Source organism: Akanthomyces muscarius, chromosome 5 (assembly GCF_028009165.1).
Source record: "Akanthomyces muscarius strain Ve6 chromosome 5, whole genome shotgun sequence".
Lineage (NCBI taxonomy): Eukaryota > Fungi > Ascomycota > Sordariomycetes > Hypocreales > Cordycipitaceae > Akanthomyces > Akanthomyces muscarius.
The window spans coordinates 2,124,493-2,149,383 of NC_079245.1; the positions used below are offsets into that span (position 1 = coordinate 2,124,493).

Here is a 24,891-nt window from a genome sequence, read left to right on the forward strand (position 1 = left end):
TAGTGTTGTCCACCCGAAATGGATGGGATCGTGTGACATGTCTCTGTCTCGCCTCGACGTGCTTGTATCACTTGAAATCAAACCGGGAATCATTCGGCAGTTCCTCCTCCGCCAGGGCTTCCATCAGCTCGATATCCTCCGTCGAGGAAATAGTCCGACGGAGAAAAGCCCACTACGAAATCGGCGGAATCGGCCGTGGCGTCTCCAGCATCGTAAACGACGTCGAAAGCTCCGTCAATGTCATTCACGCGCACCTCTCTCGGATCCGGTCGCTCAGCAAGAGGTACGTATGCACCAGAGCGCACCATCTCACCAAACTCGACAAACGTGCGCTCGGCGCATATCTCCTTCCACGACCCGTCCTTCTGGTACTCGATAAATGTCTGCGCAATCACCTCCGGTTCCCTAGCGTAGACGGTTGTATCTGTATCATCGCCACCGGCAAGGTTGAGCTCGATGCACAAGACCTCGCCGATTAACTCTTCTTCAATCTTTAGACAACTGAGGGCCATGCTCAGCCCCTCTGGCACGAGCGGTACTTCGGCCGACTCGTCCGTCTCGTTGCCCATGAGCACATCAGCGCACACCTTAATCCTGGCGCCCTCCTCTGCCGAGATTCGCCGCAGCCTGCAGCGGCGTGCCGGCTGGCGGAAGCCCCGGCGAAGGCGGCTCGTCATGCTGCTCGTCGAGTCGGGCAGCACGAGCGACAAGGTGTGCAGCGCTGGAAAGAACAGAGGGCGGTAGTAGCCGAGAGCGTCTGGCGGATGCATGCCCCACGGCAGCTCGATGGCGAGCGACTCTACCAGCTCCAAGACGGGCGTCTCTCTGGCCGTGATGATCATGTCATTGATGGTGGGCGCCATGGCATCCAGGTTCTCGCCGCCCCAGTACAGCGTGTCCAGGGCCGGCTGGAACTCGCGGTACGGCACGGGGCATCCGGCGGCGGACGATGGGCGAAAACGGAGCCCGCTGAGCTTTTCGTTTCGAAGCACGGCGCGCGACTCGCGGCACACGTGCATCGCGACGGGGAAGCCCGTGTCGACGAGCAATGGCTGGGTGAACTTGAGCGCGTCTAGACCGTGACGCTCGTGTAGCACGACGGGCCAGAGGAGGCACACTTCGGGCTCGTCATCGGTGATGCTGGAAAGCCATATCATGTGGCGAACCTCGATGGGGGATTTTCCGAGGTCCACGGATGCCATTTTAGGCACTTGATGCTGGATGAAACTTTGCCGTGGGGAATCGAGGCTCATGGCCGCGTGGTAGCGCCCGGCACGCGATGTAGGTTGACTCCATGCAACCGTCTAGAACCTATGGATTTGATCAAATGGCAATTCCATTAGAATATATGAATTTGCTGCACATTCTTGGTCGTTCATACATTGTACTATGAAGTTGCTGCTCCCAATTTGGCCTTTTCTTCAGCACCAGTCTTCCAAATTTCCACCTCGCCGCCACCACGAATGACACCGACTCGCATCGTCGACAATAAATTATGCGCCGCATTCGAATGCTCGTACACACCTCCGTTAAACACCGCCGTCGCGTCTTTGCCCACAAACGAGGAAATGAGCGCCTTGCCACCAGGATGCTCGCCGATAAAACCAGCAACATCATGCACCACGCCGCTGATCGCCGTCAGCGCCCGGCCCTGATCCCGGGCCTGCTCTACAAAGTCGTCCCACGAAATGACCGGCAGGTCGGCAATGGGGACGCCCCAGTCCAGCGCGGCGCGCTTCTCGTCCAGCTTCTTCTGCAGCTGCTGCACGCGGCCCTTTTCAATCTCGTTGTGCCGAAACTGCTTCAGCTCCGACGCGAGGCCGAGCTGCTTCCACGTCCAGATCGCCCACTTTGTCGGGTCGTACTGCCACCACTGGATCGCGTTGCGGTAGTCGGACGGGAACTCGTGGTGGAAGTTGTGGTAGCCCTCGCCGAGCGTCACCAGCGCCGTCACGACGTGGTCGCGCGGCGAGTTGCGGTCGTCAAAGGGCTGCTCGCCCAGCCAGTGCGCGAGCGAGTTGACGCAAAACGTGGCCTGCTGGATGAAGCTGGCGCGCAGGACGCCGGCGTAGATGAAGCCCCCGCGCCAGTCGCCCCAGCCGAGGCCGCAGACGACGGTCGGCAGGACGAGCGCCATGAGCAGCACGCCGGGTATATAGTGCCGGTGCTGCCAGACGACGACGGCATCCTCGTTGAGGTCGGTGATGTCGGAGCGGCCGATGCGCTTCGGGTTCTGCTTCATCACCATCCAGCCGAGGTGGGAGTACCAGAAGCCCTTCTTGACCGAGTAGGGATCCTTGTCGGTGTCGGTGTATCGGTGGTGCGCACGGTGACCCCGGGACCACCAGCGAATAGACCCTTGCGCGGCACCGAGGCCGCAAGCGGCGAGGTATATCTTAAGCGGGAGGGTCGCTTTGTATGATGAGTGTGCCCAGAGGCGGTGGTAGCCTGCGCACAGTGTTGGTGTACATGGGCGCGGGTTGGAGAATCATGGGCAAGCATACCTGCAGTGATACCAAGGCCGGCGTTGAAATAATAGACGACGGCAAAGATGATTGTGTACAAGTGCGCAGGGTACATGTAAGCCGAAGCAAGGCCAATCAATGGGACGAAAATTATGAATGTGACGTTGAGCCAGTCAATGTGTTGATGCCAATTAGACATAGTTATTGGTTGATCGGCGATGTGAACGCGCCGCGCCACAGTCACCTTTTCTTTACTCCCCATAGCTGTACAATTTAATCAAATAAACATATGAGTGTTTTGGGTTGTTCCTTCTTTGGAAGAAACGTCTACGGCAAGCGGCCTTGTTATATATAGGCGTATACATGATCAATTGTGGTCCGATTTGCGCATCTGCAAACACGCAATGGACGTACTGTAGGGGCAACGTGCCTCATATCAGCTAATACCGAGGTTTCAACAGCAGTTCAATTCCCAACGCACGTGAAATGCGTCCAAATTATAAGTCGACTTTTGTTGAGGGTTCGGGGAATTGTGGTGCCATGTGGCTCTCGCGCAGAGCCCAACAGGACAGCAGCCTTGCCTATTTTGGTGAATGCTGGGGATTATGGCGTGAAATGCCAACGAAGAGGTGCGTAGTCTCCAGTATTGTTACTTTTCATCTACTTGTACATCTCGGAACATACTTTGCCTGGTGTAGCTATCCAATGGGCAACTAGCCAAAGCAGCGTGGATGTAAGCAGCATTGTGCTGGGGCTCGGCGCCAGCTAGCTCGAGCGACTTGATCAGGCACAACGCCGGCTTTTAGTCACAGAGGCAAGTATGAGCTTGTAAGAAAGAACTGCACAATGTGGAATCTAAGTAAAACTTTTCGCTAGTTCTCCGGTTTAAATTGTCGAGGTTCCCCATAGACTGTCCTAGTCTTGGAGTCTACTTGAGTAACTTGCGCAGAGACAAACAGGCAGGACCCTTTGATTTCCCAAGATGTCCAAGCTTCCCAACTGAGTGCCACAACAGTCTCTCTTGCCAGTCCGGAATAGCCGACAGCTGAAAACATCTACCAGTTGCAAGCAGTCGTACCAGTCGGTCGGAGGATGATGCGGGACTTGACAAAGCCGCAGCCTCCCAGGCCCTCAACCTTCATCTTGTAGCACGTCTTGTGGCCTTTGTCCTTCCAGATGCGGTGCGCGCGGCGCTTGCCCGGGTCGACGCAGATGGTCTGGCTCCGGCCGCAGGTCTTGAAGTTGTAGCAACCACCCGGCACCGAGCCGCCGAGGCTGCTGCCGACCTTGTGGCGCAGGCACTTCTTGCAGTCGTTGACGCGAATGTCCGAGTTGGACGAGAAGATGGTCAGCGGCGGGCAGCCGGGGCAGTTGGCGTCCGGGGGCTCGGGCACGGCGGTGAAGGTGTAGACGAGGTCAAAGGCGGCCTTGTAGTCGGGGCAGGTGCCCTGCGAGCAGGGCCCGGAGAGGATGGAGACGTCGCTCTCGGGGGCGGGGGAGACGTCCTCGGTGACGGCCGTCTCGTTGCTGCTGTCCTGCCTCCAGTTGGCGGGGTCGGCAAAGGCGTTGGCGTCGATGCCGTCCCAGTTGATGGAGTCGTGGGCAATGTCGAGGCCAGTCCACTGGGTCGAGTCGGGAGCGGGAGCGGAAGCCACGGGGGTGGCTTTGGCGCAGGCAGCCAGGGCCACGAGAAGAAGCTCGATAGCAACCATAACGAATTTGGGTTTTTACTTTTTTGTACTCAAAGAGTAGAAAGTAAAAGGGAATAAGAGATCAAGGTTGAAAGCTTGCGGTTGGAGTTTCGAGCTGACTCTGTTGCAAAGATGTGCCTGGGCTGGGAAGTTTCTGGTCAAGGGACGAGGGGAGTATTGAGGCTTTATAGAAAAAATGTTCAATTAGAAATGTCAAGACTTGAGTCATTTTTCTTGCTCTCTACTCTATGCTTCAGTTTGGAGGCGTCGCATCCTGTGCTGTGTAACTATCCAGCTACAGCGAGGCAGATGAATGGCGGCGAGGCGATACTGTTGGCCATGGGCTCTTCTAGATTCCCACATCGGCAGTTGATTGCGCTGTGACTTCAGTTCAGTTAATCTACGCCAGCACAGCCCATGCAAATATGTAAGACCTAGCAATGCAACAGGCCATCGCCGACTCTCGGCCAACGGGCCAAGATGCAGAGCTCCATCAACCATGCCGCTTTCACACCCGTTGAGCGAAGCTTGGCATGCAGCAGTCTAGGTCAAGGGACAGGGCTGTGGTATTCCACTCCACAAAACATCGGCTCGGAGACTTCTTGCCGGATAGTCTTGTCGCACGGAGAAAAACATCCCAGGCGCGGACCGATTTTAGACAGCTGAAAGGAATAGGGCGGCATTAGTGCAAGGCCGGGAGGAGGAACCAAGGGCTCTTTTCCGAGAATTGGGGTTTCCCCCACAGGGAACCATGCCCTAGTCTAGACTGATCAGCTGGTACGCAGCAGGACGAAGTTAATGCAATTGAATGAGACGGATGAAACCATGAGGAGCCGCCGCCATGACGAGGTACTTCTCAAAACGAGGAATAGAAATATCGGAGTTGTGCCTCGTCGGGGGCGCCGCGTCGAAGAGCTGAACTTGGCGCTGCCGGAGGCGTGATTGTTCACAACGTCTTGAGGGCAGAAACGTGGTCCGGACGATGCGCTTTCGGGCAATAGGCCGGATCTTGCCAATGTCGCGGGTCCCGCTCGCGCCGCACGCCGTATTCAATATTTACGTAAATACCAAGAAATGCAGTCTGGGCTGCTGCTTGCTTCCACAATAGTGGTCAGGGTGCCTGGCTTGTGTGGCGCTTTTGGCCTTCTACATATGTTACTCGGTGCGGTCAGCAAAGCAGTCAGCACAGCCCAAGGACCGCAGTCTTGGCGCGTCTCTATCCAACTCTGCCATTCATGGGCCAGATATGGCATCGAAAGGAACAGAAACTCTGTATAACTCTGATCATTTGACGGGTGAAGCCGTGCGTTGAATATGTGACCAGCATCTATTCATATCGCAAAAGAAAATGAAGAAACGGCCGCTGTATGTACATAGTGCCCAGGACATAGTGCCAGGCTTGGCTTGGCTGACGGATGGAACAAATCAGTCATATGAATCATCTAGGGCTCGGCTTCGAGGCTTCAAAGGAGACCAAATTACTCTGCACTCGGCGCCTTTGGTTATTTCCAGGCTGAGCTCTTGGTTTTCGGGACCTCATATCATAGTTGACCGAGGATCAACTTGGTTACCAAGTAGCTTGTTAGCAATGTCTCATTGAAATCGGCACCAGCAACGGGCTGGATTGAGGAAGCACCGCGCTAGCTGGGGCCCCCAAGCCTATACAGTGGGGTGGTCCTGCGCCTCTCGTCACAGTGCGCGCGCTAGACTGGCCTGTCTTTGGCTGTAAACGGGGAAGAAGCACCGTTGCAAGGCCTCTTCCACTATAGCTGGAATGGGCTTGGTATGGCTTTATAGACGAGCGGGCATTGTGGCGGCCGTGTGGCTCACTGAGAGGACGGCAGAGGTCCGGCGGTTACCGAATCTGGTAGCCTGAGAGTAGTGGCGTGTAAGATTGCGAGAGGGGGCCAGACAATTTCAAAAACTTGTGCATTTGCTCTATTCAATTTTGAAGCACTCATGTATCACAGTGGGCGTCTCCATCGAGCGGCTGAACAAACAACTGGCGTGCGCTGGGTGGCTCACAACCGACATGTCGTCCGCCAAACGTCAGAACAACAACAACAACCCTATTTTGAAGCCTACTCCTAGGCACGTACCCATCTATCGACGCCCACCTCCCGTCTACAAGTCAGTTCATGCCAGACCCAAGTCCTTGAAAAAGGCATCCGAGTTGGGCTCACGGCCCAGGAACTCCTTGAGCAGGTCCATCTCAGGCCTGCTGCCGCCCCGCTCCAGAATAATGTGGCGGTAGCGGCGGCCTTGCTCCGAGTTGAGAGGGTCGGCCTTGAAGGAGGTATAGTACATGTCGGCCGAGAAGACCTCGGAGTACATGTAGCCATAGTACCCGGCGTCGTATGCACCAATGTAGTGGCCCACGTTGTTGAAGCCCTCGCCCCAGTGCCTGAATGTCTTGATTAGTATTTGCAAAGAAGAGGTGAAAGGAATGGAAGTGTGGGAAACACTGGAAGTACTCACGGGCCGTATCCAGTCGACTCGGGGCCTTTGATACCCGACACCTCCGCGCGACGCTCGTTCCACACCTTGGGGATATCCATGGCCTCAAGGGCCTCGCGGGACTCGGGCCCGTGAATGACCATGTCAAACGTGCTGTAGACGAGCTGCCGCAGGTTGAATATGGAGCCGTTGACGTTCTTGGTCTTGATGAGGTTGGCAATGAGGTCGTCCGAGATGGGTTTCTTGGTTTCCCAGTGTGAGGACAGCTCCTTCAGGACGTGCGGCACCCAGCACCAGTGCTCCAGCATCTGCGACGGGGCCTCGACAAAGTCGCGCGAGACGTGTGTGCCGTGCGTCCAGGTATAGTTGGTCTTGGAGACGAGGTTGTGGATGCCATGGCCCAGCTCGTGGAACAGCGTCACCACGTCGCTGTGCTGCAGCAGCGCGGGCTTCTCTTTGGTCGGCTTGGGAAAGTTGCACACGAGCGTCGTGAAGGGCTGGTGGCGCCCGTCGCTGTTGTCCGTCGAGCCGGGGCCAATGCCAAAGTTGGCGTAGTGACTGTACTTGTGGTCTCGTGGGTGCATGTCCAGGTACAGGTAGCCCATAAACGTCGAGTCGGCGTCGTAGACGGCATACAGGTTGACGTCCTCGTGCCATGTAAGATCTTTGGCGTTGCCGGTCGCGCTCAGCTTGGTGCGGGCAGCCTCGTCGAGCTCCTCGAAGCGTAGGCCAAAGAGCTTCTGGAAAATGCTGAGCATGCCGTTAAAGGTGGGCCACAACGCAAAGTATTCCGAGATGGCCTGCTCGTCCACACTGTATTCCTTTTCTTTTTGGATGCGCTCGTAGTAATTGACGTCCCAAAGGTACAGCTCACCGTCAAATTCAAGGCCACGTGCTTCGTGCTCAGCCTTCTTGTGTTTGAGGAGTTGAGCAATGTCATTCTTCACCCCAGCGCCGGCACGAACTCGCATATCTGCTAGGAACGTGTTGACAGTTTCCGGTGTCTTTGCCATTTTCTCGGAGATTTTGAGCGCAGCGTGATCCTTGTATCCAATAAGTCTCGCAGCCTCGTCTCGTAGAAGAAGGATCTTTTTGAAGAGAGGGGTGTTGATGTTAAGCTGTACCACTGTTAGCACGTGTTGGACCAAAAGTGTATGGCTCATACCTTGTTTTCCTTGGCAATGAGGTAATCGCGGCGGGTTTCCGGCCGGGTGGCATGCTCCATCAGCGGAATGCTAATGTCGGGCTTGAAACCAACCTTGAACTTGCCTTCATTCTCACCAGTGCCCTTTTCAAGCTCAGAGACGTTGACAGCTGTCTCAGGAACGCCCGCGAGCTCTTCAGGGGTAAAGAAAATACCGCCCATCTCGCTATTGGCGTTGTTCCTGGCCTCAATCGTCGTCCGGTTGAGTTCCAGTTGGATTTCCTTGAAGCGGTCGCGCGCGGCGCCGGCTGGGAGCAAAAGACCATTGTTGCTGTACCGCTTATGCTCAGTCTCCACAATGTGCAGAGCCTCGGGGTCCAGACCAGCAGTCTCGCGGTTCTGGTACACAGTATTGACGCGCTGAAAGATGTCCTCGCGCATGCGAAGCTCGACACCAAGCTCGGACAGCTTCTCCTCGGCCTTGACAGAGGCCTCTCGGAGGGCGGCGTCTGTGCTGACATAGTGGTAGAAGCAGATGACGCCGCCAATGGGGTCGGTGATGTTGTCCTGCAGGAGAAGAGGCTTGAACGTATTCTCAAATGTGGCGTTCTCGACGGTGGTGCTTGCCACGACCTTGTCAATGATGGCCTTGGCACGTACGGCGAGGTCCTCGGCGACGCTGGCGATGGACTCGGGGGTGTGGTTGAACAGCGGAGGCGCCTGCGGCGGCGTGTTCTGCGTCACAGCGGCCATGATTTTGGATCCTGAGGGTTTTCGGTTGAATTGCTCTGAGCGCGATGAGGGCTGTGCAAGAGCAGACGGACGCCGGCTCTTTATATGTTGCAGCTGGCGTAATGCTGCTGACTGCTGGCCTTTTGATGTGCGGGGCAGATTGAGGTGGGGTGAAGCCTCATGGATCGCGGGGCACCAGTAGTTACTATTATGTACAACAATGCACAGCCTCGAGCCTTTCGTGGCACTGTTTTCATTGTTTTTAATCCCAAGGCGGCCGCTAAGCTGAAAAAACAACTTCCATATCGAAATAATCGACTTCAATCTTCTTAAAGAAAGAAATCGCTGCGAAATCCCAGGAGACGAATCTGACGAATTGCAGGCCAGGTCGTTTAGCTACAGCCACTAACTGCATCGTTTGACAGGTAACCACGAGGCTGTCCCTGGTCGGGTACCACACGCGACATATCATATCGGCGGACCCTGATAATTTGACGCAAAGCCACCCTTGCCTTCCTTCCTATCTTGTATAGTTGGTAGCGGGTTGGGGCAAAGTACCACGAGGCTACAATCGGCTACTCAGTTGGACGGAGGTCGCGGTCTAAAAAACACCAGATGAATATTCGCCAATCTTCTCCAAAGCTTCGTCAACGAAGCCGCACGCGCCGAGGCCACCTCGCGACACTCTAGCTCGCCCTGCCATGGTGAAACTCACCAAGCGACTGTCAGCAGCAATTTGCACCAATAACGATGTCTCTTTGCTCGTCCAGCGTTAACGCTGGGCTGCTTTCTCTGAACCTCCACTGAGGATACCAAGGCAGGTGCAGCAACGTCGCATTCGGTGCCCGGGGTCTTGTGTTAATCGTGATGTAGTTACTGCTCCAGGCATTGGCGCGGCTGGCATGTATATCCTCATCTACGGCTTCCCTTCAAACGCACCACATGTGGCACCACATCGCCCCGGCGCCCGCTGCGCGCTTCACCAGTGTGGCGGCCGATACTCGCGGCCATGGCAGTCTTCCAAGCCTGCGGGTGTCGCCAGCTACGCCAAGAGCGCCATGGCACATGATATCGTCGGGGACCGCAGACGCTTTTTTACGTCATCGGGCACGATCGCGGCGCCCGCCACAAGCTGCTCGTCGACCACGCCGACTACATCGCGGTCGCCATTTTCCTGGATGTCTCCCCGACGCTACGGGTCTACGAAGACTTGCATGCGAGCATTGCCGAGGCTTTTCACCACTGATTCTGTCTCACCCAGGCGCCGCCCTTTCCCGAGTCGCTGATGGCGACCCAGCCGCGTATGTTCCTGGACAAGTGGCTGGGTGCACGCAGCGAGGGGTCGCTGGAGGACCGTTTCGACAGTCGGTGTCTGGATGTTCACGCGGCGGGCCTGGCGGATCCCGAGACGTCGCGCGCCATGTGCGACGACTGTCGCGCCGCCTACGAGTTCGACACGGCGGAGCAAAAGGCCGACAGGGAGGCGAGTCGTCTGATTACGCGCCCGCTGCGGGTGCTCTGGGCAGCGGACGGCGCGGTGGTAAGCACGACGGACCGTCAAGGACTGGCAGGACGTGACGGATCCGAGCATCAAGGTCACGGGCCATACTGTGGGAAGTTCGCACTTTGTTCCGGATGAATGCCCCAGTGAAGTCATTGAAACCGCGCTGAAAATGTTCGTTGAGACTTGACCACGGCCCGCTGTATCCGCGATCCCAACCCTCGCGCGGTAGCCAAGGTGAGTTTGGAAAGGCTTGCCCGGACATGTGATGTGCTCTCACTTGACTCATTATTCTCTGAGGTATTATTGAACGATGTATATTGCGCTCTTACATTTACAGGTGTTTTATTTGTGTTCTTCCACTTTGGTGTAAAGCATAAGCACAATGCATGCACAGCGACTTGAGACTCATCATCGCTACAGCGGTATCCCTTCACCAATTCAAATTTATGGCTGCTGTAGGTCATTGAAGAGCTCTTTGCAAAATGCCAATTGTGATTGAGAGCACAATATCGGGTTGTTGTGTGGCATGGCTCTCGTATCCCGCGTAGTTATCTGCTTATAAATACGGCCAAGACGCGGCAGTTGGAGGCGGGCCACGAACTAATACAAACTCCGAAAACCGATTGCAATTCTCGCAACTCACACAGCAGTATCGAACTCTTGGGTTCAGACAAGAACCACCCAGTCCTGTTTCCCTGTTTTCTGCGGGATTTCTACTACACGTTATCACTACATGCTGCGCCAATTCCGTGTCGGCGCGCCCAAGTGTCGACATGCTCCCCCGCACCCCAAATCTGGAGCTTCGTTCATAATTACCCCACCATCACCACCAGCTCGCCATAATTACCAAGCAGCAGTACCACCACCTCTCCGGCCTCGCACTTGTCTTTTTTCTCTTTCTTCACTCCCATTCTCCCAAACCTCCTCCTTCTGCTCATCACGCTCTTGCAACTCAGACAGCCTTCGCACCTCCCCCAACATGGCTCCCATCCCCACCACCATGAAGGCCGTTGCCATTGCCAAGAACGGCGGCCCCGAGGTTCTCGAGCTCAAGGACGTGCCGGTGCCGCAGCCCGCCGCCGACGAGATCCTCGTGCGCAACCGCCTCGCGGGCGTAAACTACATTGACACCTACTTCCGCTCCGGGCAGTACCCGTCGCCCTCGTTCCCGCGCATCCTCGGCCAGGACGGCGCCGGCGAGGTCGTCGCCGTGGGTGCCTCCGCGCAGCCCCAACACGCCCTCGGCAGCACCGTCGTCTTCATGAGCGGCACCGGCACCTACGCCGAGTACTCGACCGTCAAGGCCGCGTCGGCCGTCGCCCTCCCCGCGGGCGTGGCCGCCGAGGACGCCGTCGCCGTCTACCTCCAGGGCCTCACGGCGTGGACCTTTATCCGCCGCGCGGCGCTCACGCAGGCCGGCGAGTGGGCTTTCGTGCACGCGGCCGCCGGCGGCGTCGGGTCGCTGCTCGTGCAGCTCCTCAAGATTGTCGGCGCCAAGGTCATCGCCACCGCCAGCTCCGAGGAGAAGCTCAAGATTGTGGAGGGCCTCGGCGCCGACCACGTCATCAACTCCAACGACGACTGGGTGAGCAAGGCCAAGGAGATTACGGGCGGGCACGGCGTCGACAGCATCTACGACGGCGTCGGCAAGGCCACGTTCAAGCAGGACCTGGAATTGATTGCCGTGGGCGGCAGCTTGGTCATGCTGGGCAATGCTGTAAGTCTCAATTCTGGAAGCAGCTTCCAGCCGTGCAAATATAGTAGACTAACACGGAAGCTACTAGTCGGGCAACGTCGAGCCTTTTGATATTCGATCAACTCTCGGACCCAAGAACATCAGACTCTCACGTCCCATCCTCTTTGGCTACCTCCAGAAACGCGAGGCGTTGGACAAGTACGCCGGCGAGGTGTTTGACTTTGTTCGCTCCGGCAAGCTCAAAGTGCTCCACCACGCCACCTACGACCTCAAGGACGTCGCCAAGGCGCACACTGACATTGAGAGCCGAAAGACGGTTGGAAAGCTTCTCATCAAAATTAATTGAGTAATTGACCGTCGCAGTATCAAACTGAAACTGTAAGATACGAGATTGCAATGCACAGTGTTGAGTCACCAGGCCTGAGCTTCGACTTTTGTCTATCATTAGTTTACTTAGCTAGTGCTGGCTTTCCTAATACCAGCTAAAAAGCCCTTTCGTGGCTGTCATTAGCCGAGAGTTTATCTTGTTCAAAATCTATCTCGCCTGTATAACATTTCTGTCCTTTTGAGTCATCTTCATTCCGTAAAATTCTTTGCAGAGGCTTAAGCTTTGGGTGTCTGAATGGCGTTCATCAGCTCCGCCGGAGGCTCCTGGCGGTAGCCCTGGGGGTTGTTGCTGACCCAGCGCCACAAATCTTCGCACGCCTTCTCCATGGGCATCTCGGTCTTCCACTTGAGTTCCTGGTTGGCGAGGGTGGGGTTGGCGGTAAGGTCGAGCACGTCGCCTTGGCGGCGGGCAACAACTTCGTAGGGAAGATCGCGGCCGACAACGGAGCTGAAGGCCTTGATCATCTCAAAGACAGTGCTACCACGTCCAGAACCAAGGTTCCAGGCCTTGACGCCAGGCTTGTTGTCACGAAGGTACTGAAGGGCAGCGAGATGTCCCTTGGCGAGATCGATGACGTGGATGTAATCGCGGATGGCAGTGCCGTCGCGAGAAGAGTAGTCTTGAGAAAACTGTGAGCGTTGAGTTGTTTACTTATGTGGGTGTATTTACGTACCATCGCCAAAGACGAGGAGCTTCTCGCGCTTGCCAGTCGCAACCTGACCAAGCAGAGGCAGCAAGTTGTAGGGAACACCCTGAGGGTCTTCGCCCATGATACCACTAGGATGAGAGCCGCAGGGGTTGAAGTATCGCAGAAGAGCGCCGTTCCATTGCTCAAATGGCTTGCCCTCCTTCTTCAGCCTGTTGCGCTCGGCGTTGACGTGGTCGGTAATGACATCCTCAATCATCGACTTGGTGCGGCCGTAGGTGTTTGTGGCGCCAATCGGGCAGTGCTCTGGGATAGGAATCATGTTGGGGAATCGGGTGGCATCACCGTAGACGGTGGCGGAAGAGGAGAAGACGATACTAGAGACGTTGTGGCGGGTCATGGAGCGCATGAGGCTAATGCTGCCGCCGACGTTGACGCGGTAGTACTCGAGAGGGATCTCGGCAGATTCGCCAACGGCCTGTGAGGGAAAGTCAGCCACTGGAAGCGACGTGTTCGTCTCTGCATTCTTTAGCATACCTTGAGGGCAGCAAAGTGAATCACGGAGTCAATCTCGGGGTGCTTGTCAAAGACGGCATCAAGAGCCTTCTCGTCGGTCAGGTCGACATTGTGGAAGGCTGGACGACGTCCGCAGAGCTTCTCAATGCGGTCGATGACATTTTCGAAGGAGTTGTAGAGGTTGTCAACAATGACGACATCGTAACCGTTTTCGAGAAGTGTCAAGGTGGTGAAGGAGCCAATGTAGCCGGTGCCACTGTGACGATGGTTAGCCCCGCCACACTGCGGTGTTTGTGCGCCAGGCAGGGATATGCGGCCCCCTAGGGTAGGGAGGTTGGCAGCGAAAGCTTACCCGGTGACGAGAACAGTTCCAACAGGCATTGTTTCTGAATTGTAGACGAGAACGCTGAACAAAGAATGGGTGGTGCAGAATGAAAGGAATAAAACCCAGAGACGAGCGACACGAGCCTGCTGAAGTGGAAGGTGGGGTGGCGAGGGGCAGCTTGAACGGCAGACTGGATTGACTGGCATTTGGACATTTGGAGGGGCAACGATAAAGTGGCCACAGGGGTTGATCGCTCAGCTACAGGGGCCGTTTGCGTGGCTTCAGTGGTCCAAGTGGCTTCAGCAGCCCCTTGTCGGACATGGATAGCGGGCTGCCCCTCTAAAGCGGCCCGCTAACTAACACATCTGCGAGGGCTGCACTTTTGTTTCTCTCCGCAACTGCGTGAAATGAGACCTGCAGAAGCGTCGTAATAGGTATTCAGGCCATTGAGGCTAAAATTAGTGCCCACGGGGGGTCAATCGTCGTTGCTGGTGGCTGGCAGTTTGTTTGCCGCACTAATCAGAGCCAGCTATGCTGGCGGCGCGCGCCCAAGTGCCTATAAATTCAGTGGAATAATTAGCTACCTACTGGTACCTAGGTAGCTTGCTACTGTCGCTTAGAACGAGGGATTCTCCCCGCGATGCCCTCACCCGGTGCATGACAGATCAATGGCGAGAAATCGAGTTTTCATGTGTACGCGGCGAGAGCAGAATACGAGCCAGTTTGCTTTTGTAAGCTCCCATGCTTGGATCCGATTGGAGCTCTTGTCGCAACTCAGTACCGTTTTATCTGCACCACTACTGTGCGTCTGTTTGGCCATCATGTACACCATTGACCGCCTGACCGCCTCGATGGGATCGGCGTCGACGCCCTTGGAATCGACGAGAAATGGTTGATCGTACTTTCTAGGGGGCCAGAAGCGCTTTGAGCAACCACATGTGCGGAACACTGTTTCAACAACTGCATAGCTAATTTCTTTCATCGTCCTGGCTCGCCGCCATGGTACCTGGCCACAGCGTGCGTAACAGTCGTTAGTAGCGTGTCGCCGGTGCCACCACGCAGCCACACCGCGTAGCAACGAGTGCACGCATTGTGCGCCATAACATTGGAAATAATTACAAACAAAAGGAAAAGCAGAGCAAGTTGCACAGAACAACCGGCCAATGCCATCGAGTAATGCTTCTCCCAGCCACGTATCATTACGCGCTCATTCATGTTTGTGTTGTACTTGTGCACGACCTGCTGTGCTTGTGCACAGTGATGCTGTACTTGTGCACCGCCAGCCACCTCAGCCACGAGCCGAGCAGCGCCGCATAATCCTCGGCCTCGACACGCCACCAACCAAGTCGCGCTTCCTCACTGGCACTGGCGACCAAAACACAAGCATATAAATTCAATGTCCTGTCCGTACCTTGCAGACTGGACCGACAACTTCTATTTCTGCAATTCCTTTTCTGCTTGGTATCGAGGCAATTTCAAATATCTTTGACAAAAGTGCCACATCGTTTACTCGCGCGGAAATATATCCGTTGTCCTTGCACTGGATCACAAAGACAGCCTCGCACTAGCCACCCGCCCGCCGGGTCCGCCTTTGTCCACCTAGGTAGCTCCAGCTCACAAAGATAGTCTTTGTTGTCGGCAATCTCCCTGCCACGAGGTCAAAGACTCGATTCAACTCTCGACAAAGCGCAAAGACCAAGGGGCACTACCCGCCAACACGGTGCACCTGTGCACATCTCGCGACAGCTTCGGCCGCGGTGGCTTGGGCGTCTAACTAGTCGTACATTGACTTTGCGCTCACTCGCTCACTTAAGGCGCCAAAGTCCCGCGACTCATCACGTCCTCGCCTTCTGTCACATCTCACACCCGCGTACTTGGTTCCAACGTCGTCGCGCTTTAAAATGCCACCAAGAGCAACTCCTTATCGTCGTCGTGCCGGAGCTCCTGAAGACAGCAACAAGCAGTTTCGGCGGCCCAGCCTACCTGCGCTGTACGGCACGCCCAGCGCGCGTAGGCAGTACACATACGGAGCTGCTGAGGAACCGTCGCCCAGCAGACCTGTCCCGCGGGACGATATCATCGACATCAGCGGTGCAGTTGAGGGCGCTCTTGAAAGACGCGAGCAGCAACGATTGGAGCGGGAGCGCCGACAGGCAGGCTCTGACATATTCCTTGAGGAAGCTCAACGGCAAGACAACGCCGGCAAGGAGGCAAGAGGGCAAGCAGCTGACCTTCTCGCAATGCCTCCACCTTCATTCACGCCACGTCGAGGTAAATCCCATTTTATTTCCCGTTGTAGCCTTGAAAAGTCGCTGACCACAGTAGATCCGCCGTCAAGACAGGTCGGATTTGCGTCCCTGGCGGACCAGGAAGACGACAGCGACTCAGATGATGCTCGCAGTTTCGGAGTGGAAAGCGACTACTATGGTGATGCTACGATAGCATCGACACCAGGTAATGCGCCAACCACCGAAACCCGTCAGGGACGCAGCGCACTGTCGCATATTCGGACAGCGGAACAGCAGCTCCCCGCTACTTCCGAAGAGCCTTCTCAAACACCCAGAAGGCTCCAGCAATCCTCAAGTGCCGAAAACGAGCAGCCCAGCTCGCCGAGCACACAGGATACACCCGGTTTGCGCAGTAGTCCTCGACGACCGAAGCAGCCAAAGCTCAAAGCTGCCGTCCTTGACTCTCAGCAGCCTGGCGAGGTACAGAGCAGAGTCCAAGTCGGGACGCGTTCATCGAGACTCTCAGAGTCCAGCCAACGCGCACCACTGCGGCAGCGAAGTGGAAACTCAGACCACGGAAAAGGCGAGGTCGAAGAAGACACGATGGCTCGTCCAAGTCTCTTCGCGCAAGCCAAAGGTCTTGCGGCACCAGCTAGCCCATTCTCCACTCGTCCATATTATGCATCCGACCACAGCGAAATGGACGATGCCATGCAACGAGAGATTCGCTCCGACGAGGGTGAGTCGATGGAAGACGACTCGCCACGGGCCTGGACAAAGTCCACGGCGTCCTTGCCGCTCCTCCACCGCGATGTGCCCCATGTTGAGGACAGCTCGCATGCGGACACTATCAACTGGTGGCAGCTGCTCAACCCCTACACCTACTTCCAGGCGTTGGGCTGGGTGTTGAGTGCAGCGTATTCCTCTTTTGCGGGTTTTGTCAATATGCTGTACCCGCAAACGCTCATGGACGGTCTGTTTTCCTCGCTCGAAATGGTGCTCTATTTCGTCGCTGCAGTCATTGGGCTCATCACAGTCATCAGTGTGATGCATGCGGCCATTTTCGGCAAGATTGATGGCGACTTTAGCATGGATCGCCTTCTTTCAGTGCCCGAGATTCACTGGCCAGATCTGGCACATGTGGCCGACAAAGCTCATGGGCTTGTGCCTGCATTCTCTTGGCCTGCACTCTCTTGGCCTGCATGGAGCCATTCTCCCTCATTACCAGATCTTTCACACCTGGATAATGATGGCCTGGCCCGCTTAGATGAGTACTTGAAACAGTACCAGCGCGAATTTGAGCGCATACAAAGCGCCGGCCGGCTCCATGACAGTTCGCTGAAGAAACTGGAGGCAGTTGTGCCCAAACTGGTGCACATCGAGCTGAAAGATGGCAAGCCCGTGGTTGCGCAGGAATTTTGGCACGCTCTGAGGGATCTTATTCACCGGGATGGTGATTTTCTCACTTTCGAAAAGAAAGGCAACAGGTACGAAGTCGCATCTGAGGCGCATTGGGAAGCTATTGCTTCTCGCATCACCAAAGATCCGACCTTCACCAAGAAAATCAATGCCACGGTGGATAGCATGGAGGTGCGAGTCAAGGAGGGCGCTGCAGGATTCTGGGACTCATGGATCAGGAACAATGACGCCAAGATTTCAGAGATGCTTGGTTCTGCGCTTGACCAGATCCAGAACGCCGGGTCTCAGAGGGACTTCGACAAGAGACTGCAGCGCATCGTCAAGGAGCATATCGACGAGAACAAGAAGGACTCTTCGATTGTCTCCCGCGACGAATTCCTCCGGCATCTCAAGAATGAGTTTGCCACGCACCGCTCAGAGGTCCGCGCGGAACTAGCGGAACTGCAGCCACAGCTCGATAACTTGGTCCGGCAAGCAGCTGAGCTTGCTAGAAAAGAGACGCCAGAAAGCATGAGCAAGGATCAGATCGCCAGCCTCGTCCACGGCGTGGTTAACAAGGCTATAGCGGATATGAATCTCGAAGCCTTGGCCCGTGGCCAGATCTACTCGCATTGGGATGGCATTCTGCGACAACAGATTAACTACTTTGGTGTCGGTGCTGGCGCAGTCATCGACCAGAAGCACATCTCCTCGACATTCGATCCCCCAGCAAGCTCCATGTATGTGCAGCAGAAGGGCATCAGAGGAGTTCAGAAGCCTATCCCGCGAGCGGCCCTCGAACCATGGACGGATGAAGGAGATTGCTGGTGCGCGGCACGCTCTGTGAACCACAGAGGCAACCCGCACGGCGCCATCTTGGCCGTAATACTCGGCCATCGCATCATCCCGCACCATATTGTGGTTGAGCACATTGTTGCTGGTGCCACGATGGATCCAAGCGCGCGACCCAAAGAGATCGAGATCTACGCCGAGATTGACGCAGAGCTTCGAGATCTGGCAAGGGACTTTTCGGCGACGCACTACCCGGACATTTACCCCCTTAATGAGGAGGAAGATGCCGGCTGGAACGTCAGCCCCGCCAAGCTCCCCGAGCGATTCGTGAAGATTGGACAGTTCATATATGATGATCTCCAGTTTCACGACGGGGTGCAGGTCCACAGGCTGAGCGACGACCTGCTCAAGCTTGGCCTCGCGACGGATCACGTCATTGTTCGAGCGGTGAGCAACTATGGCGCAAAGACGCATACTTGCTTTTACCGTGTGCGGCTATATGGGCACCGCTTCCAGGAAGATGGCATTTCTACCTGGTGAACATGCGGGATGGTGGAGGGGAAAGGTATGTGGAAGAGGGCACTTCCTCGTGGGCATTCCGGATGAAGGAAGGGAAAGGGCAGGACTTACAGGAAGAAGATATTCCCTGGTCAGAAATTGGATGACAGAGCGAAGGGGACGGTGTATGTGTATTTTTGTTTTTTTTTCTTGCATTTTCAAAGGGTGAATTCTTGACATATATACAATAGCGGCGTTCTAAGGACCGGATGGAAAATAGCATGCTTTAGCCAGCGCGGAGCAGGACGAGTCAGGGAACTCGGGTATTGAATGCATTCAGTGTTTCTCTCTTGATTAAATTTTATCGGTATTCCATGTCCAAGTCTCTGGTGCTGTAATCGACTCGAATAATGAATCCCATTATTAATAAAAGTAATAAATCAAAACGGATATTGACAACGCCGTGGAAAGCGTTCCGCGCCCGCCCCACCAAAGCGACAGTGGAGCGACTCAGCAGATCTCCAACGCCAGCAACTTTTTTCTCTTATCGACAGCAAAAAAAGTTTTGGGCCGCCCATTCTGCACGCAAGCCTCACCACCACAGCATTTTGCGAGACGAACGACAATGGCCGCCAATCCTCGTGCATCCGGGCGGCAATCGCGGCCGCCGAGGCAGAACAAAACTGATATCCGCCACCAGAAGCGGAAGCGAGATCATGACGACTTGACAACGTTGGAGGAGGCCATTCGCGAACTGGTAGGTCTCGATCGTCTTTCTACGCTTCTGCGCCTCACAGCTCCCAGGCGCACATGCTGACTAGTCTTCTTTCTTGACTATAGGACCCCAAGAATACCGAAATCAAAAACTTTTCCGACCTCCCACTCTCGAGAGCCACTACCAAAGGCTTGTCGGCCACCCACTTCCAGACCCTCACCGACGTCCAGGCACGTGCGATCCCGCTGGCGCTGCAGAACAAAGACATTCTCGGCGCCGCCAAGACTGGCAGTGGCAAGACGCTCGCGTTCCTAGTGCCACTGCTGGAAAAGCTGCATAGGGCGCAGTGGACCGAACACGACGGTCTCGGCGCACTCGTCATCTCGCCGACGCGCGAGCTGGCGGTGCAGATCTTTGAGGTGCTCCGCAAGATTGGCCGCTACCACAGCTTCTCGGCCGGCCTCATCATTGGCGGCAAGAATCTCAAGGAGGAGGCGGACCGCCTGACACGCATGAACATTCTCGTCTGCACGCCTGGTCGCATGCTGCAGCACCTCGACCAGACGGCCGGCTTCGACGCCAACAACCTGCAGGTGCTAGTTCTCGACGAGGCGGACCGCATCATGGACATGGGCTTCCAGTCGGCGGTGGATGCACTGGTCGAGCATCTGCCCAAGGAGCGCCAGACGCTCATGTTCAGTGCAACGCAAAGCAAAAAGGTCTCCGACTTGGCCCGTCTGAGCCTCAAGGACCCCGAATACGTCTCGGTACACGAGGCAGCCGTCTCTGCCACCCCGACAAACCTGCAGCAACACTACATCGTCACCCCCCTACACGAGAAGCTCGACACATTATATGGATTCATCAAATCGTCGCTCAAGAGCAAGATTATGGTTTTCTTGAGCTCCGGCAAGCAGGTTCGCTTCGTTTACGAAAGTTTTCGGCACCTCCAGCCCGGTATCCCGCTACTCCACCTTCACGGCCGACAGAAGCAGGTTCAGCGACTCGAAATTACGAACCGATTCGCAGAGGCCAAGCAAGCCTGTCTCTTTGCCACAGATGTCGTCGCACGTGGAATTGACTTCCCGGCTGTCGACTGGGTAATTCAGGTTGACTGTCCCGAGGATACCGACACCTACATTCACAGAGTGGGCCGTACCGCCCGATTCGAGAGCAACGGTCGCGCTGTGCTGTTCCTCGAGACCTGCGAGGAGGAGGGCATGATCAAGAAGCTGGAGCAAAAAAAGATTCCGATCGAAAAAATCAACATCAAAGAGAAGAAGAAGCGCAGCGTCAAGAACGACCTGCAAAATATGTGCTTCCAGAACCCAGATCTCAAATATCTCGGCCAAAAAGCATTTATCAGTTATACACGGTCCGTCCATCTACAAAGAGATAAAGACGTCTTCAATCTCAAGAAGCTGGACCTGGATGCCTATGCGTCCAGCTTGGGTCTTCCCGGTACACCGCAAATCAAATTTCAAAAGGGCGACGATATCAAGAAGATTAAGAACGCCTCCAGACAAGGAATGTCCAGCGATTCAGAGTCGGATATGGATCTGGATGGACCCAAGAAGACGAGAAAGAAGAACGAAGTCCGCACAAAATATGACAAGATGTTCGAGCGAACTAACCAGGACGTTCTCTCTGCTCATTATAGCAAGATGGTGGTGGATGGCGACAAGGCTGCCGGTGATGACTCGGATGACGAATTCCTGTCTGTTAAGCGTCGTCTAGATGACGACGACCTGGACGCTGAGTCCAGAAAGGCGAACCCGAATGGTCCCAAGGTCATTTACGGCCTTGGCGGTGAGGAGCCTTACGTGATCGATTCCAAGCGCCGCGAAAAGGCGCTGCAGTCCAAGAAGAAGATGCTCAAGTTCATGGGCAACTCCTCCAAGCTCGTCTTTGACGACGATGGCAACTCGCATGAGATTTACGAGCTGCAGCGCGAGGAGGACTTCAAGTCAGCCGGCGACGCCGACACCCAGCGCGCGCAGTTCCTCGAGGGCGAGACGGAGCGCGTGCGCGCCGCCGATGCCGACGACAAGGCTCTGGCCAAGCAGAAGAAGCGGGAGAAGAGGGAAAAGCGCAAGGCGCTGGAGCGCGAGGAGCGCCAGGGCGGTGCCAGCGGCGGCGACGGCGAAGAGGACGGCGACGAGGCGCCGCAGTTGGTCGGCGGCGGGGACAGCAACGAAGCGCTCGAGTTCCTGCGGTCGCTGCCGATTGCGGGCGAGGACGACAGCAGGGAGGATGAGCCGCCCAAGAAGAAGACCAAGAAGTGGTTCGAGGACGGCGAGGACGACGGTGAGGACGCTGGCAGGCCGAAAAAGAAGAGCAAGAGCAAGAGCAAAAAGGGTGGCAAAGTGTTCGAGGTGGACGAGGAGCCCGAGACGCTGGAAGATCTGGAGAAGCTGGCCACTGGCCTTCTGGACGGATGAATGTAGTTATTGTCTATATAAATGTAATGGATACCCGCAAATATGTCTGGTGTATGCAATGCGATACAGCTGTGCCTCTAACTCTAGTAGAATCAGAACACGAATTGGCGAGAGAGGACGACAAGATTTACTGCGACGCTGGGTATAGCTGCAAACGGGCCTTTACGTCATAAATCTTGCCGATTGCGATTGTCAAGACTTTTGCAGTGCATTCAGGTAAGGACTGTCATCATAGGCCGCATCTTGTTGTATTGCTTGGCATTTCTGGCCCAGAGGCCCTCAATGCTCCGCGTGGGTGTCGTCTGGCTTACGCGGCGTCAATATTGGCCATGGCACCGAAAGGTCGAGTGGTGACATATGCTCCACAGACTATTGCTCTATTATAATGGCTTTTCTGATGATATCTAGATTGATTCCGATTTGCTATTTATATCTTTTTTTTTTTCCTCTTCTCAGTTCCATAATATGTGCGGCCGATTCTCTGCGGTGCATCATGTCGCCGGGACCGGAATCTTGACCTCCCAGTCCTGCCGACTAAAACATTCACGATCTAGAAATCTAGAATCAAAAGATCTAAGAGTATTACTCCTAGCTAAGTCCGGCTTTTGAACGAAATTGATAATGCGTAGACTTGTGAACAAGGACGCGAGATCGATGGAACCCGTTGGATATCACACTCGACGCCGTGAAGCTGCGCCCCACATGCTGGTGCTTCAGGCCCCGCCACGGCGGCAGAAAAATCATGACCGCCAAAAAAGTTGGAACAAGCCTTTTCGCAGACACCATTTCCTGCGGCCGACCGTACGAACCACATCCTTCAGCGTAATTGTGTTCTGCATACACTAGCAGAGGCAATAAATATGAAGCCCGACAAAAAGTCCAGCAAAAAAAAGGGAGCCCCGGCTCCCGAGCGCATCGCCGATGCCCGATTCAGCAGCTTCGAGACGGACCCGCGATTCCGTCTGCCCTCAAAGAAGAATGTGAAGACGAAGCTCGATAAGCGATTTGCGGGTATGCTTGACGATGAAGATTTTACGTCTACTTCCCGCGTCGATCGATACGGCCGCAAGGTCAAATCCGACACCAAGAAAAAGGCTTTGCAGCGCCTGTACGAGACTGAAGGCGACGACAAGGATGAGGGAGAGGCAGGCAGCGAGCCCGGGATCGAGGTCGACGATGACGATGTCGTCCAGCGAGAGCTTCGTGCCGTTCATGAGCGCGACTTGCGCGCCAACTACGATCCCGCTCGCGGCGGTGGTTTTTCCTCTTCAGAGGATGAGTCCTCGTCTGGAGACGAAGATTCAGACGACGACGAAGATGGCGGTGCAGAGATTGCCACCGAAGGTGACATGCAGAGGCTCCAGGACGAGCAGGCCGAGGTCGAGGCCGGCGAGGTCTCGAAACGCATAGCCATTGTCAACCTCGACTGGGACCACGTCAGCTCCACGGACCTCTTTGCGCTCTTCACCAGCTTCATCGGCGAGAGCTCCGGGCGCGTGACCAAGGTTTCTGTGTACCCCAGTGAGTTTGGTAAGGAGCGCATGCAGCGAGAAGAGGTCGAGGGCCCGCCCAAGGAGCTCTTCAAGGAGAACAAGGACAACTCCGACAGCGACGAGGAGGCAGACTCCGACGACGAGGATGAAAGAATCAAGAAGAAGCTCATTCAAGAGGGCGACGACCAAGATTTCGACAGCGATGCCCTGCGAAAGTATCAGCTAGACCGACTACGATATTACTATGCCGTCATGGAGTGCTCAGACGAAAAGACTGCTCAGCAGATCTACGAAGCCACTGACGGAACCGAATACCAGTCTTCCTCCAACTTTCTCGACCTGCGCTTCGTGCCGGACGACGTCGAATTCGACGACGAGCCTCGCGATGAGTGCACGAAACTTTCCGACTCGTACAAGCCTGTGGAATTTGTGACCTCGGCCCTGCAGAGCTCCAAGGTCAAGCTCACGTGGGATCTGCACCCTGAAGAGGCATCACGGAAAGATTCAATCAAGCGCGCTTTTACCGGTAGTCGGGCGGATCTCGAGGAGAATGACCTCCGCGCCTACCTCGCCAGTGAGACGGAAGGCTCTGACGATGAAGACGGCAACCAAGTAGCCACCTTTGGCGGCGACGATGACGGCAGCGAAGACAGTGAAGGAGATGACGAGGCCGGTGAGGATAAGCCCAAGCTTTCCAAAAAAGAGCAAGCACGCCAAAAGATGCGCGCGGCGCTCGGTCTCGGCGCGGAGCCTGCGCCCAAGGCCGCCAAGGGCGGTCCTGTTGGCGAGATGCAAATCACATTCACGCCCGCCCTTTCCGAATCTGTGGCCAAGAAGCCCGCCGAGGACGAGGAGGAGACGACGATTGAAAAGTACAAGCGCAAGGAGCGCGAGCGCAAAGAGCGCAAGCGTGAGGCGGCCCGCGCCCGTCGCGCCGCCGCCAACGGCGAGACCGCAGAAGACGACGACGCTGCTGCTGCTGCTGCTAGCAGCGACGAGGAAGAGGGCGGCGCAACCATGACTTTCGGCGGCAACGACGACAAGGAGGATCTCGGCTTCGACGACCCCTTCTTCACGTCGGAAACGACCGAGCAGGCCTCCAAGTCGTCCATCCGCAAGGCCGAGCGCCTCAAGAAGCGCGAGGCCCGCCTGGCCGCCGAGGAGGCTGACGCGCAGGAGCGCGCGCACCTCGGCAAGGTCATGGCGCAGGACGACGACGCTGGCGCCGCGGCCCACCTGGACCACTTTGACATGAAGGAGATTCTGCGCGCCGAGAAGCAGCAGCGCAAAAAGACCAAGGCCAAGGGCAAGAGCAAGAAAAAGGCCGAGGCGGCTGCTGCTGCTGCTGCTGCTGCAGAGGGCGCCAAGAGCGGCGGCGCGGCGCTGCAAAGGGGCTTCGAGATGGACGTCGCGGATCCCCGCTTCAGGGCCGTCTTTGACAGCCACGAGTACGCCATCGACCCGACGAACCCCAAGTTCACGGGCTCCGAGGGCATGAACAAGGTCCTGGAGGAGGGCCGCCGCAAGAGGCGCGCGGCGGACTGGGCGGTGCAGGGCGGCGGCGGCGGCGGCGGGGAGGAGACGAGGAAGAGCAAAAAGGCCAAGTCGAAGCGGTAAGGGAACATCAAGGGAGGATGGATGCGAGGACAGAACAGATAAAAGTTCGTGTATATATCGGGCGTGCATTTTAGGATTAAGCAACATGGTTTTTTTTTTTTTTTTTTTTTTTAACATTTGAAAATGAGGAAAGTGATGGTGATGT

At 55.9% G+C, this 24,891-nt stretch overlaps 10 protein-coding genes across 10 annotated transcripts; 5 read left to right on the plus strand and 5 right to left on the minus strand.

The window, feature by feature from the left end:
• Positions 1–89: 89 nt before the first annotated feature.
• On the minus strand, positions 90–1,202 carry LMH87_009988 (uncharacterized protein; the record flags this gene model as incomplete). The annotated part of the gene is made up of 1 exon (XM_056197077.1): positions 90–1,202. One exon carries the CDS (start codon positions 1,200–1,202, stop codon positions 90–92), a length of 1,113 nt encoding a protein of 370 aa, XP_056054162.1.
• A 185-nt stretch (positions 1,203–1,387) lies between these two features.
• LMH87_009989 (uncharacterized protein) lies at positions 1,388–2,664 on the minus strand (the record flags this gene model as incomplete). The annotated part of the gene is made up of 2 exons (XM_056197078.1): positions 1,388–2,448; positions 2,505–2,664. The coding sequence occupies 2 exons, from the start codon at positions 2,662–2,664 to the stop codon at positions 1,388–1,390; spliced, it is 1,221 nt and encodes a 406-aa protein (XP_056054163.1).
• An 856-nt stretch (positions 2,665–3,520) lies between these two features.
• LMH87_009990 (uncharacterized protein) lies at positions 3,521–4,177 on the minus strand (the record flags this gene model as incomplete). The annotated part of the gene is made up of 1 exon (XM_056197079.1): positions 3,521–4,177. The coding sequence occupies one exon, from the start codon at positions 4,175–4,177 to the stop codon at positions 3,521–3,523; it is 657 nt and encodes a 218-aa protein (XP_056054164.1).
• A 2,115-nt stretch (positions 4,178–6,292) lies between these two features.
• On the minus strand, positions 6,293–8,510 carry LMH87_009991 (uncharacterized protein; the record flags this gene model as incomplete). The annotated part of the gene is made up of 3 exons (XM_056197080.1): positions 6,293–6,560; positions 6,635–7,731; positions 7,779–8,510. The coding sequence occupies 3 exons, from the start codon at positions 8,508–8,510 to the stop codon at positions 6,293–6,295; spliced, it is 2,097 nt and encodes a 698-aa protein (XP_056054165.1).
• Positions 8,511–9,190: 680 nt separating this feature from the next.
• On the plus strand, positions 9,191–10,300 carry LMH87_009992 (uncharacterized protein; the record flags this gene model as incomplete). Its single annotated transcript, XM_056197081.1, has 6 exons — positions 9,191–9,213; positions 9,298–9,306; positions 9,363–9,393; positions 9,751–10,029; positions 10,223–10,227; positions 10,291–10,300. 6 exons carry the CDS (start codon positions 9,191–9,193, stop codon positions 10,298–10,300), a joined length of 357 nt encoding a protein of 118 aa, XP_056054166.1.
• Positions 10,301–10,972: 672 nt separating this feature from the next.
• LMH87_009993 (uncharacterized protein) lies at positions 10,973–12,035 on the plus strand (the record flags this gene model as incomplete). Its single annotated transcript, XM_056197083.1, has 2 exons — positions 10,973–11,710; positions 11,778–12,035. 2 exons carry the CDS (start codon positions 10,973–10,975, stop codon positions 12,033–12,035), a joined length of 996 nt encoding a protein of 331 aa, XP_056054167.1.
• A 257-nt stretch (positions 12,036–12,292) lies between these two features.
• LMH87_009994 (uncharacterized protein) lies at positions 12,293–13,620 on the minus strand (the record flags this gene model as incomplete). Its single annotated transcript, XM_056197084.1, has 4 exons — positions 12,293–12,696; positions 12,751–13,201; positions 13,261–13,495; positions 13,592–13,620. 4 exons carry the CDS (start codon positions 13,618–13,620, stop codon positions 12,293–12,295), a joined length of 1,119 nt encoding a protein of 372 aa, XP_056054168.1.
• Positions 13,621–15,465: 1,845 nt separating this feature from the next.
• LMH87_009995 (uncharacterized protein) lies at positions 15,466–18,522 on the plus strand (the record flags this gene model as incomplete). The annotated part of the gene is made up of 2 exons (XM_056197085.1): positions 15,466–15,835; positions 15,890–18,522. The coding sequence occupies 2 exons, from the start codon at positions 15,466–15,468 to the stop codon at positions 18,520–18,522; spliced, it is 3,003 nt and encodes a 1,000-aa protein (XP_056054169.1).
• A 583-nt stretch (positions 18,523–19,105) lies between these two features.
• On the plus strand, positions 19,106–21,636 carry LMH87_009996 (uncharacterized protein; the record flags this gene model as incomplete). The annotated part of the gene is made up of 2 exons (XM_056197086.1): positions 19,106–19,237; positions 19,321–21,636. The coding sequence occupies 2 exons, from the start codon at positions 19,106–19,108 to the stop codon at positions 21,634–21,636; spliced, it is 2,448 nt and encodes an 815-aa protein (XP_056054170.1).
• An 860-nt stretch (positions 21,637–22,496) lies between these two features.
• Positions 22,497–24,746, plus strand: LMH87_009997 (uncharacterized protein; the record flags this gene model as incomplete). The annotated part of the gene is made up of 1 exon (XM_056197087.1): positions 22,497–24,746. One exon carries the CDS (start codon positions 22,497–22,499, stop codon positions 24,744–24,746), a length of 2,250 nt encoding a protein of 749 aa, XP_056054171.1.
• Between the last annotated feature and the right edge of the window lie 145 nt (positions 24,747–24,891).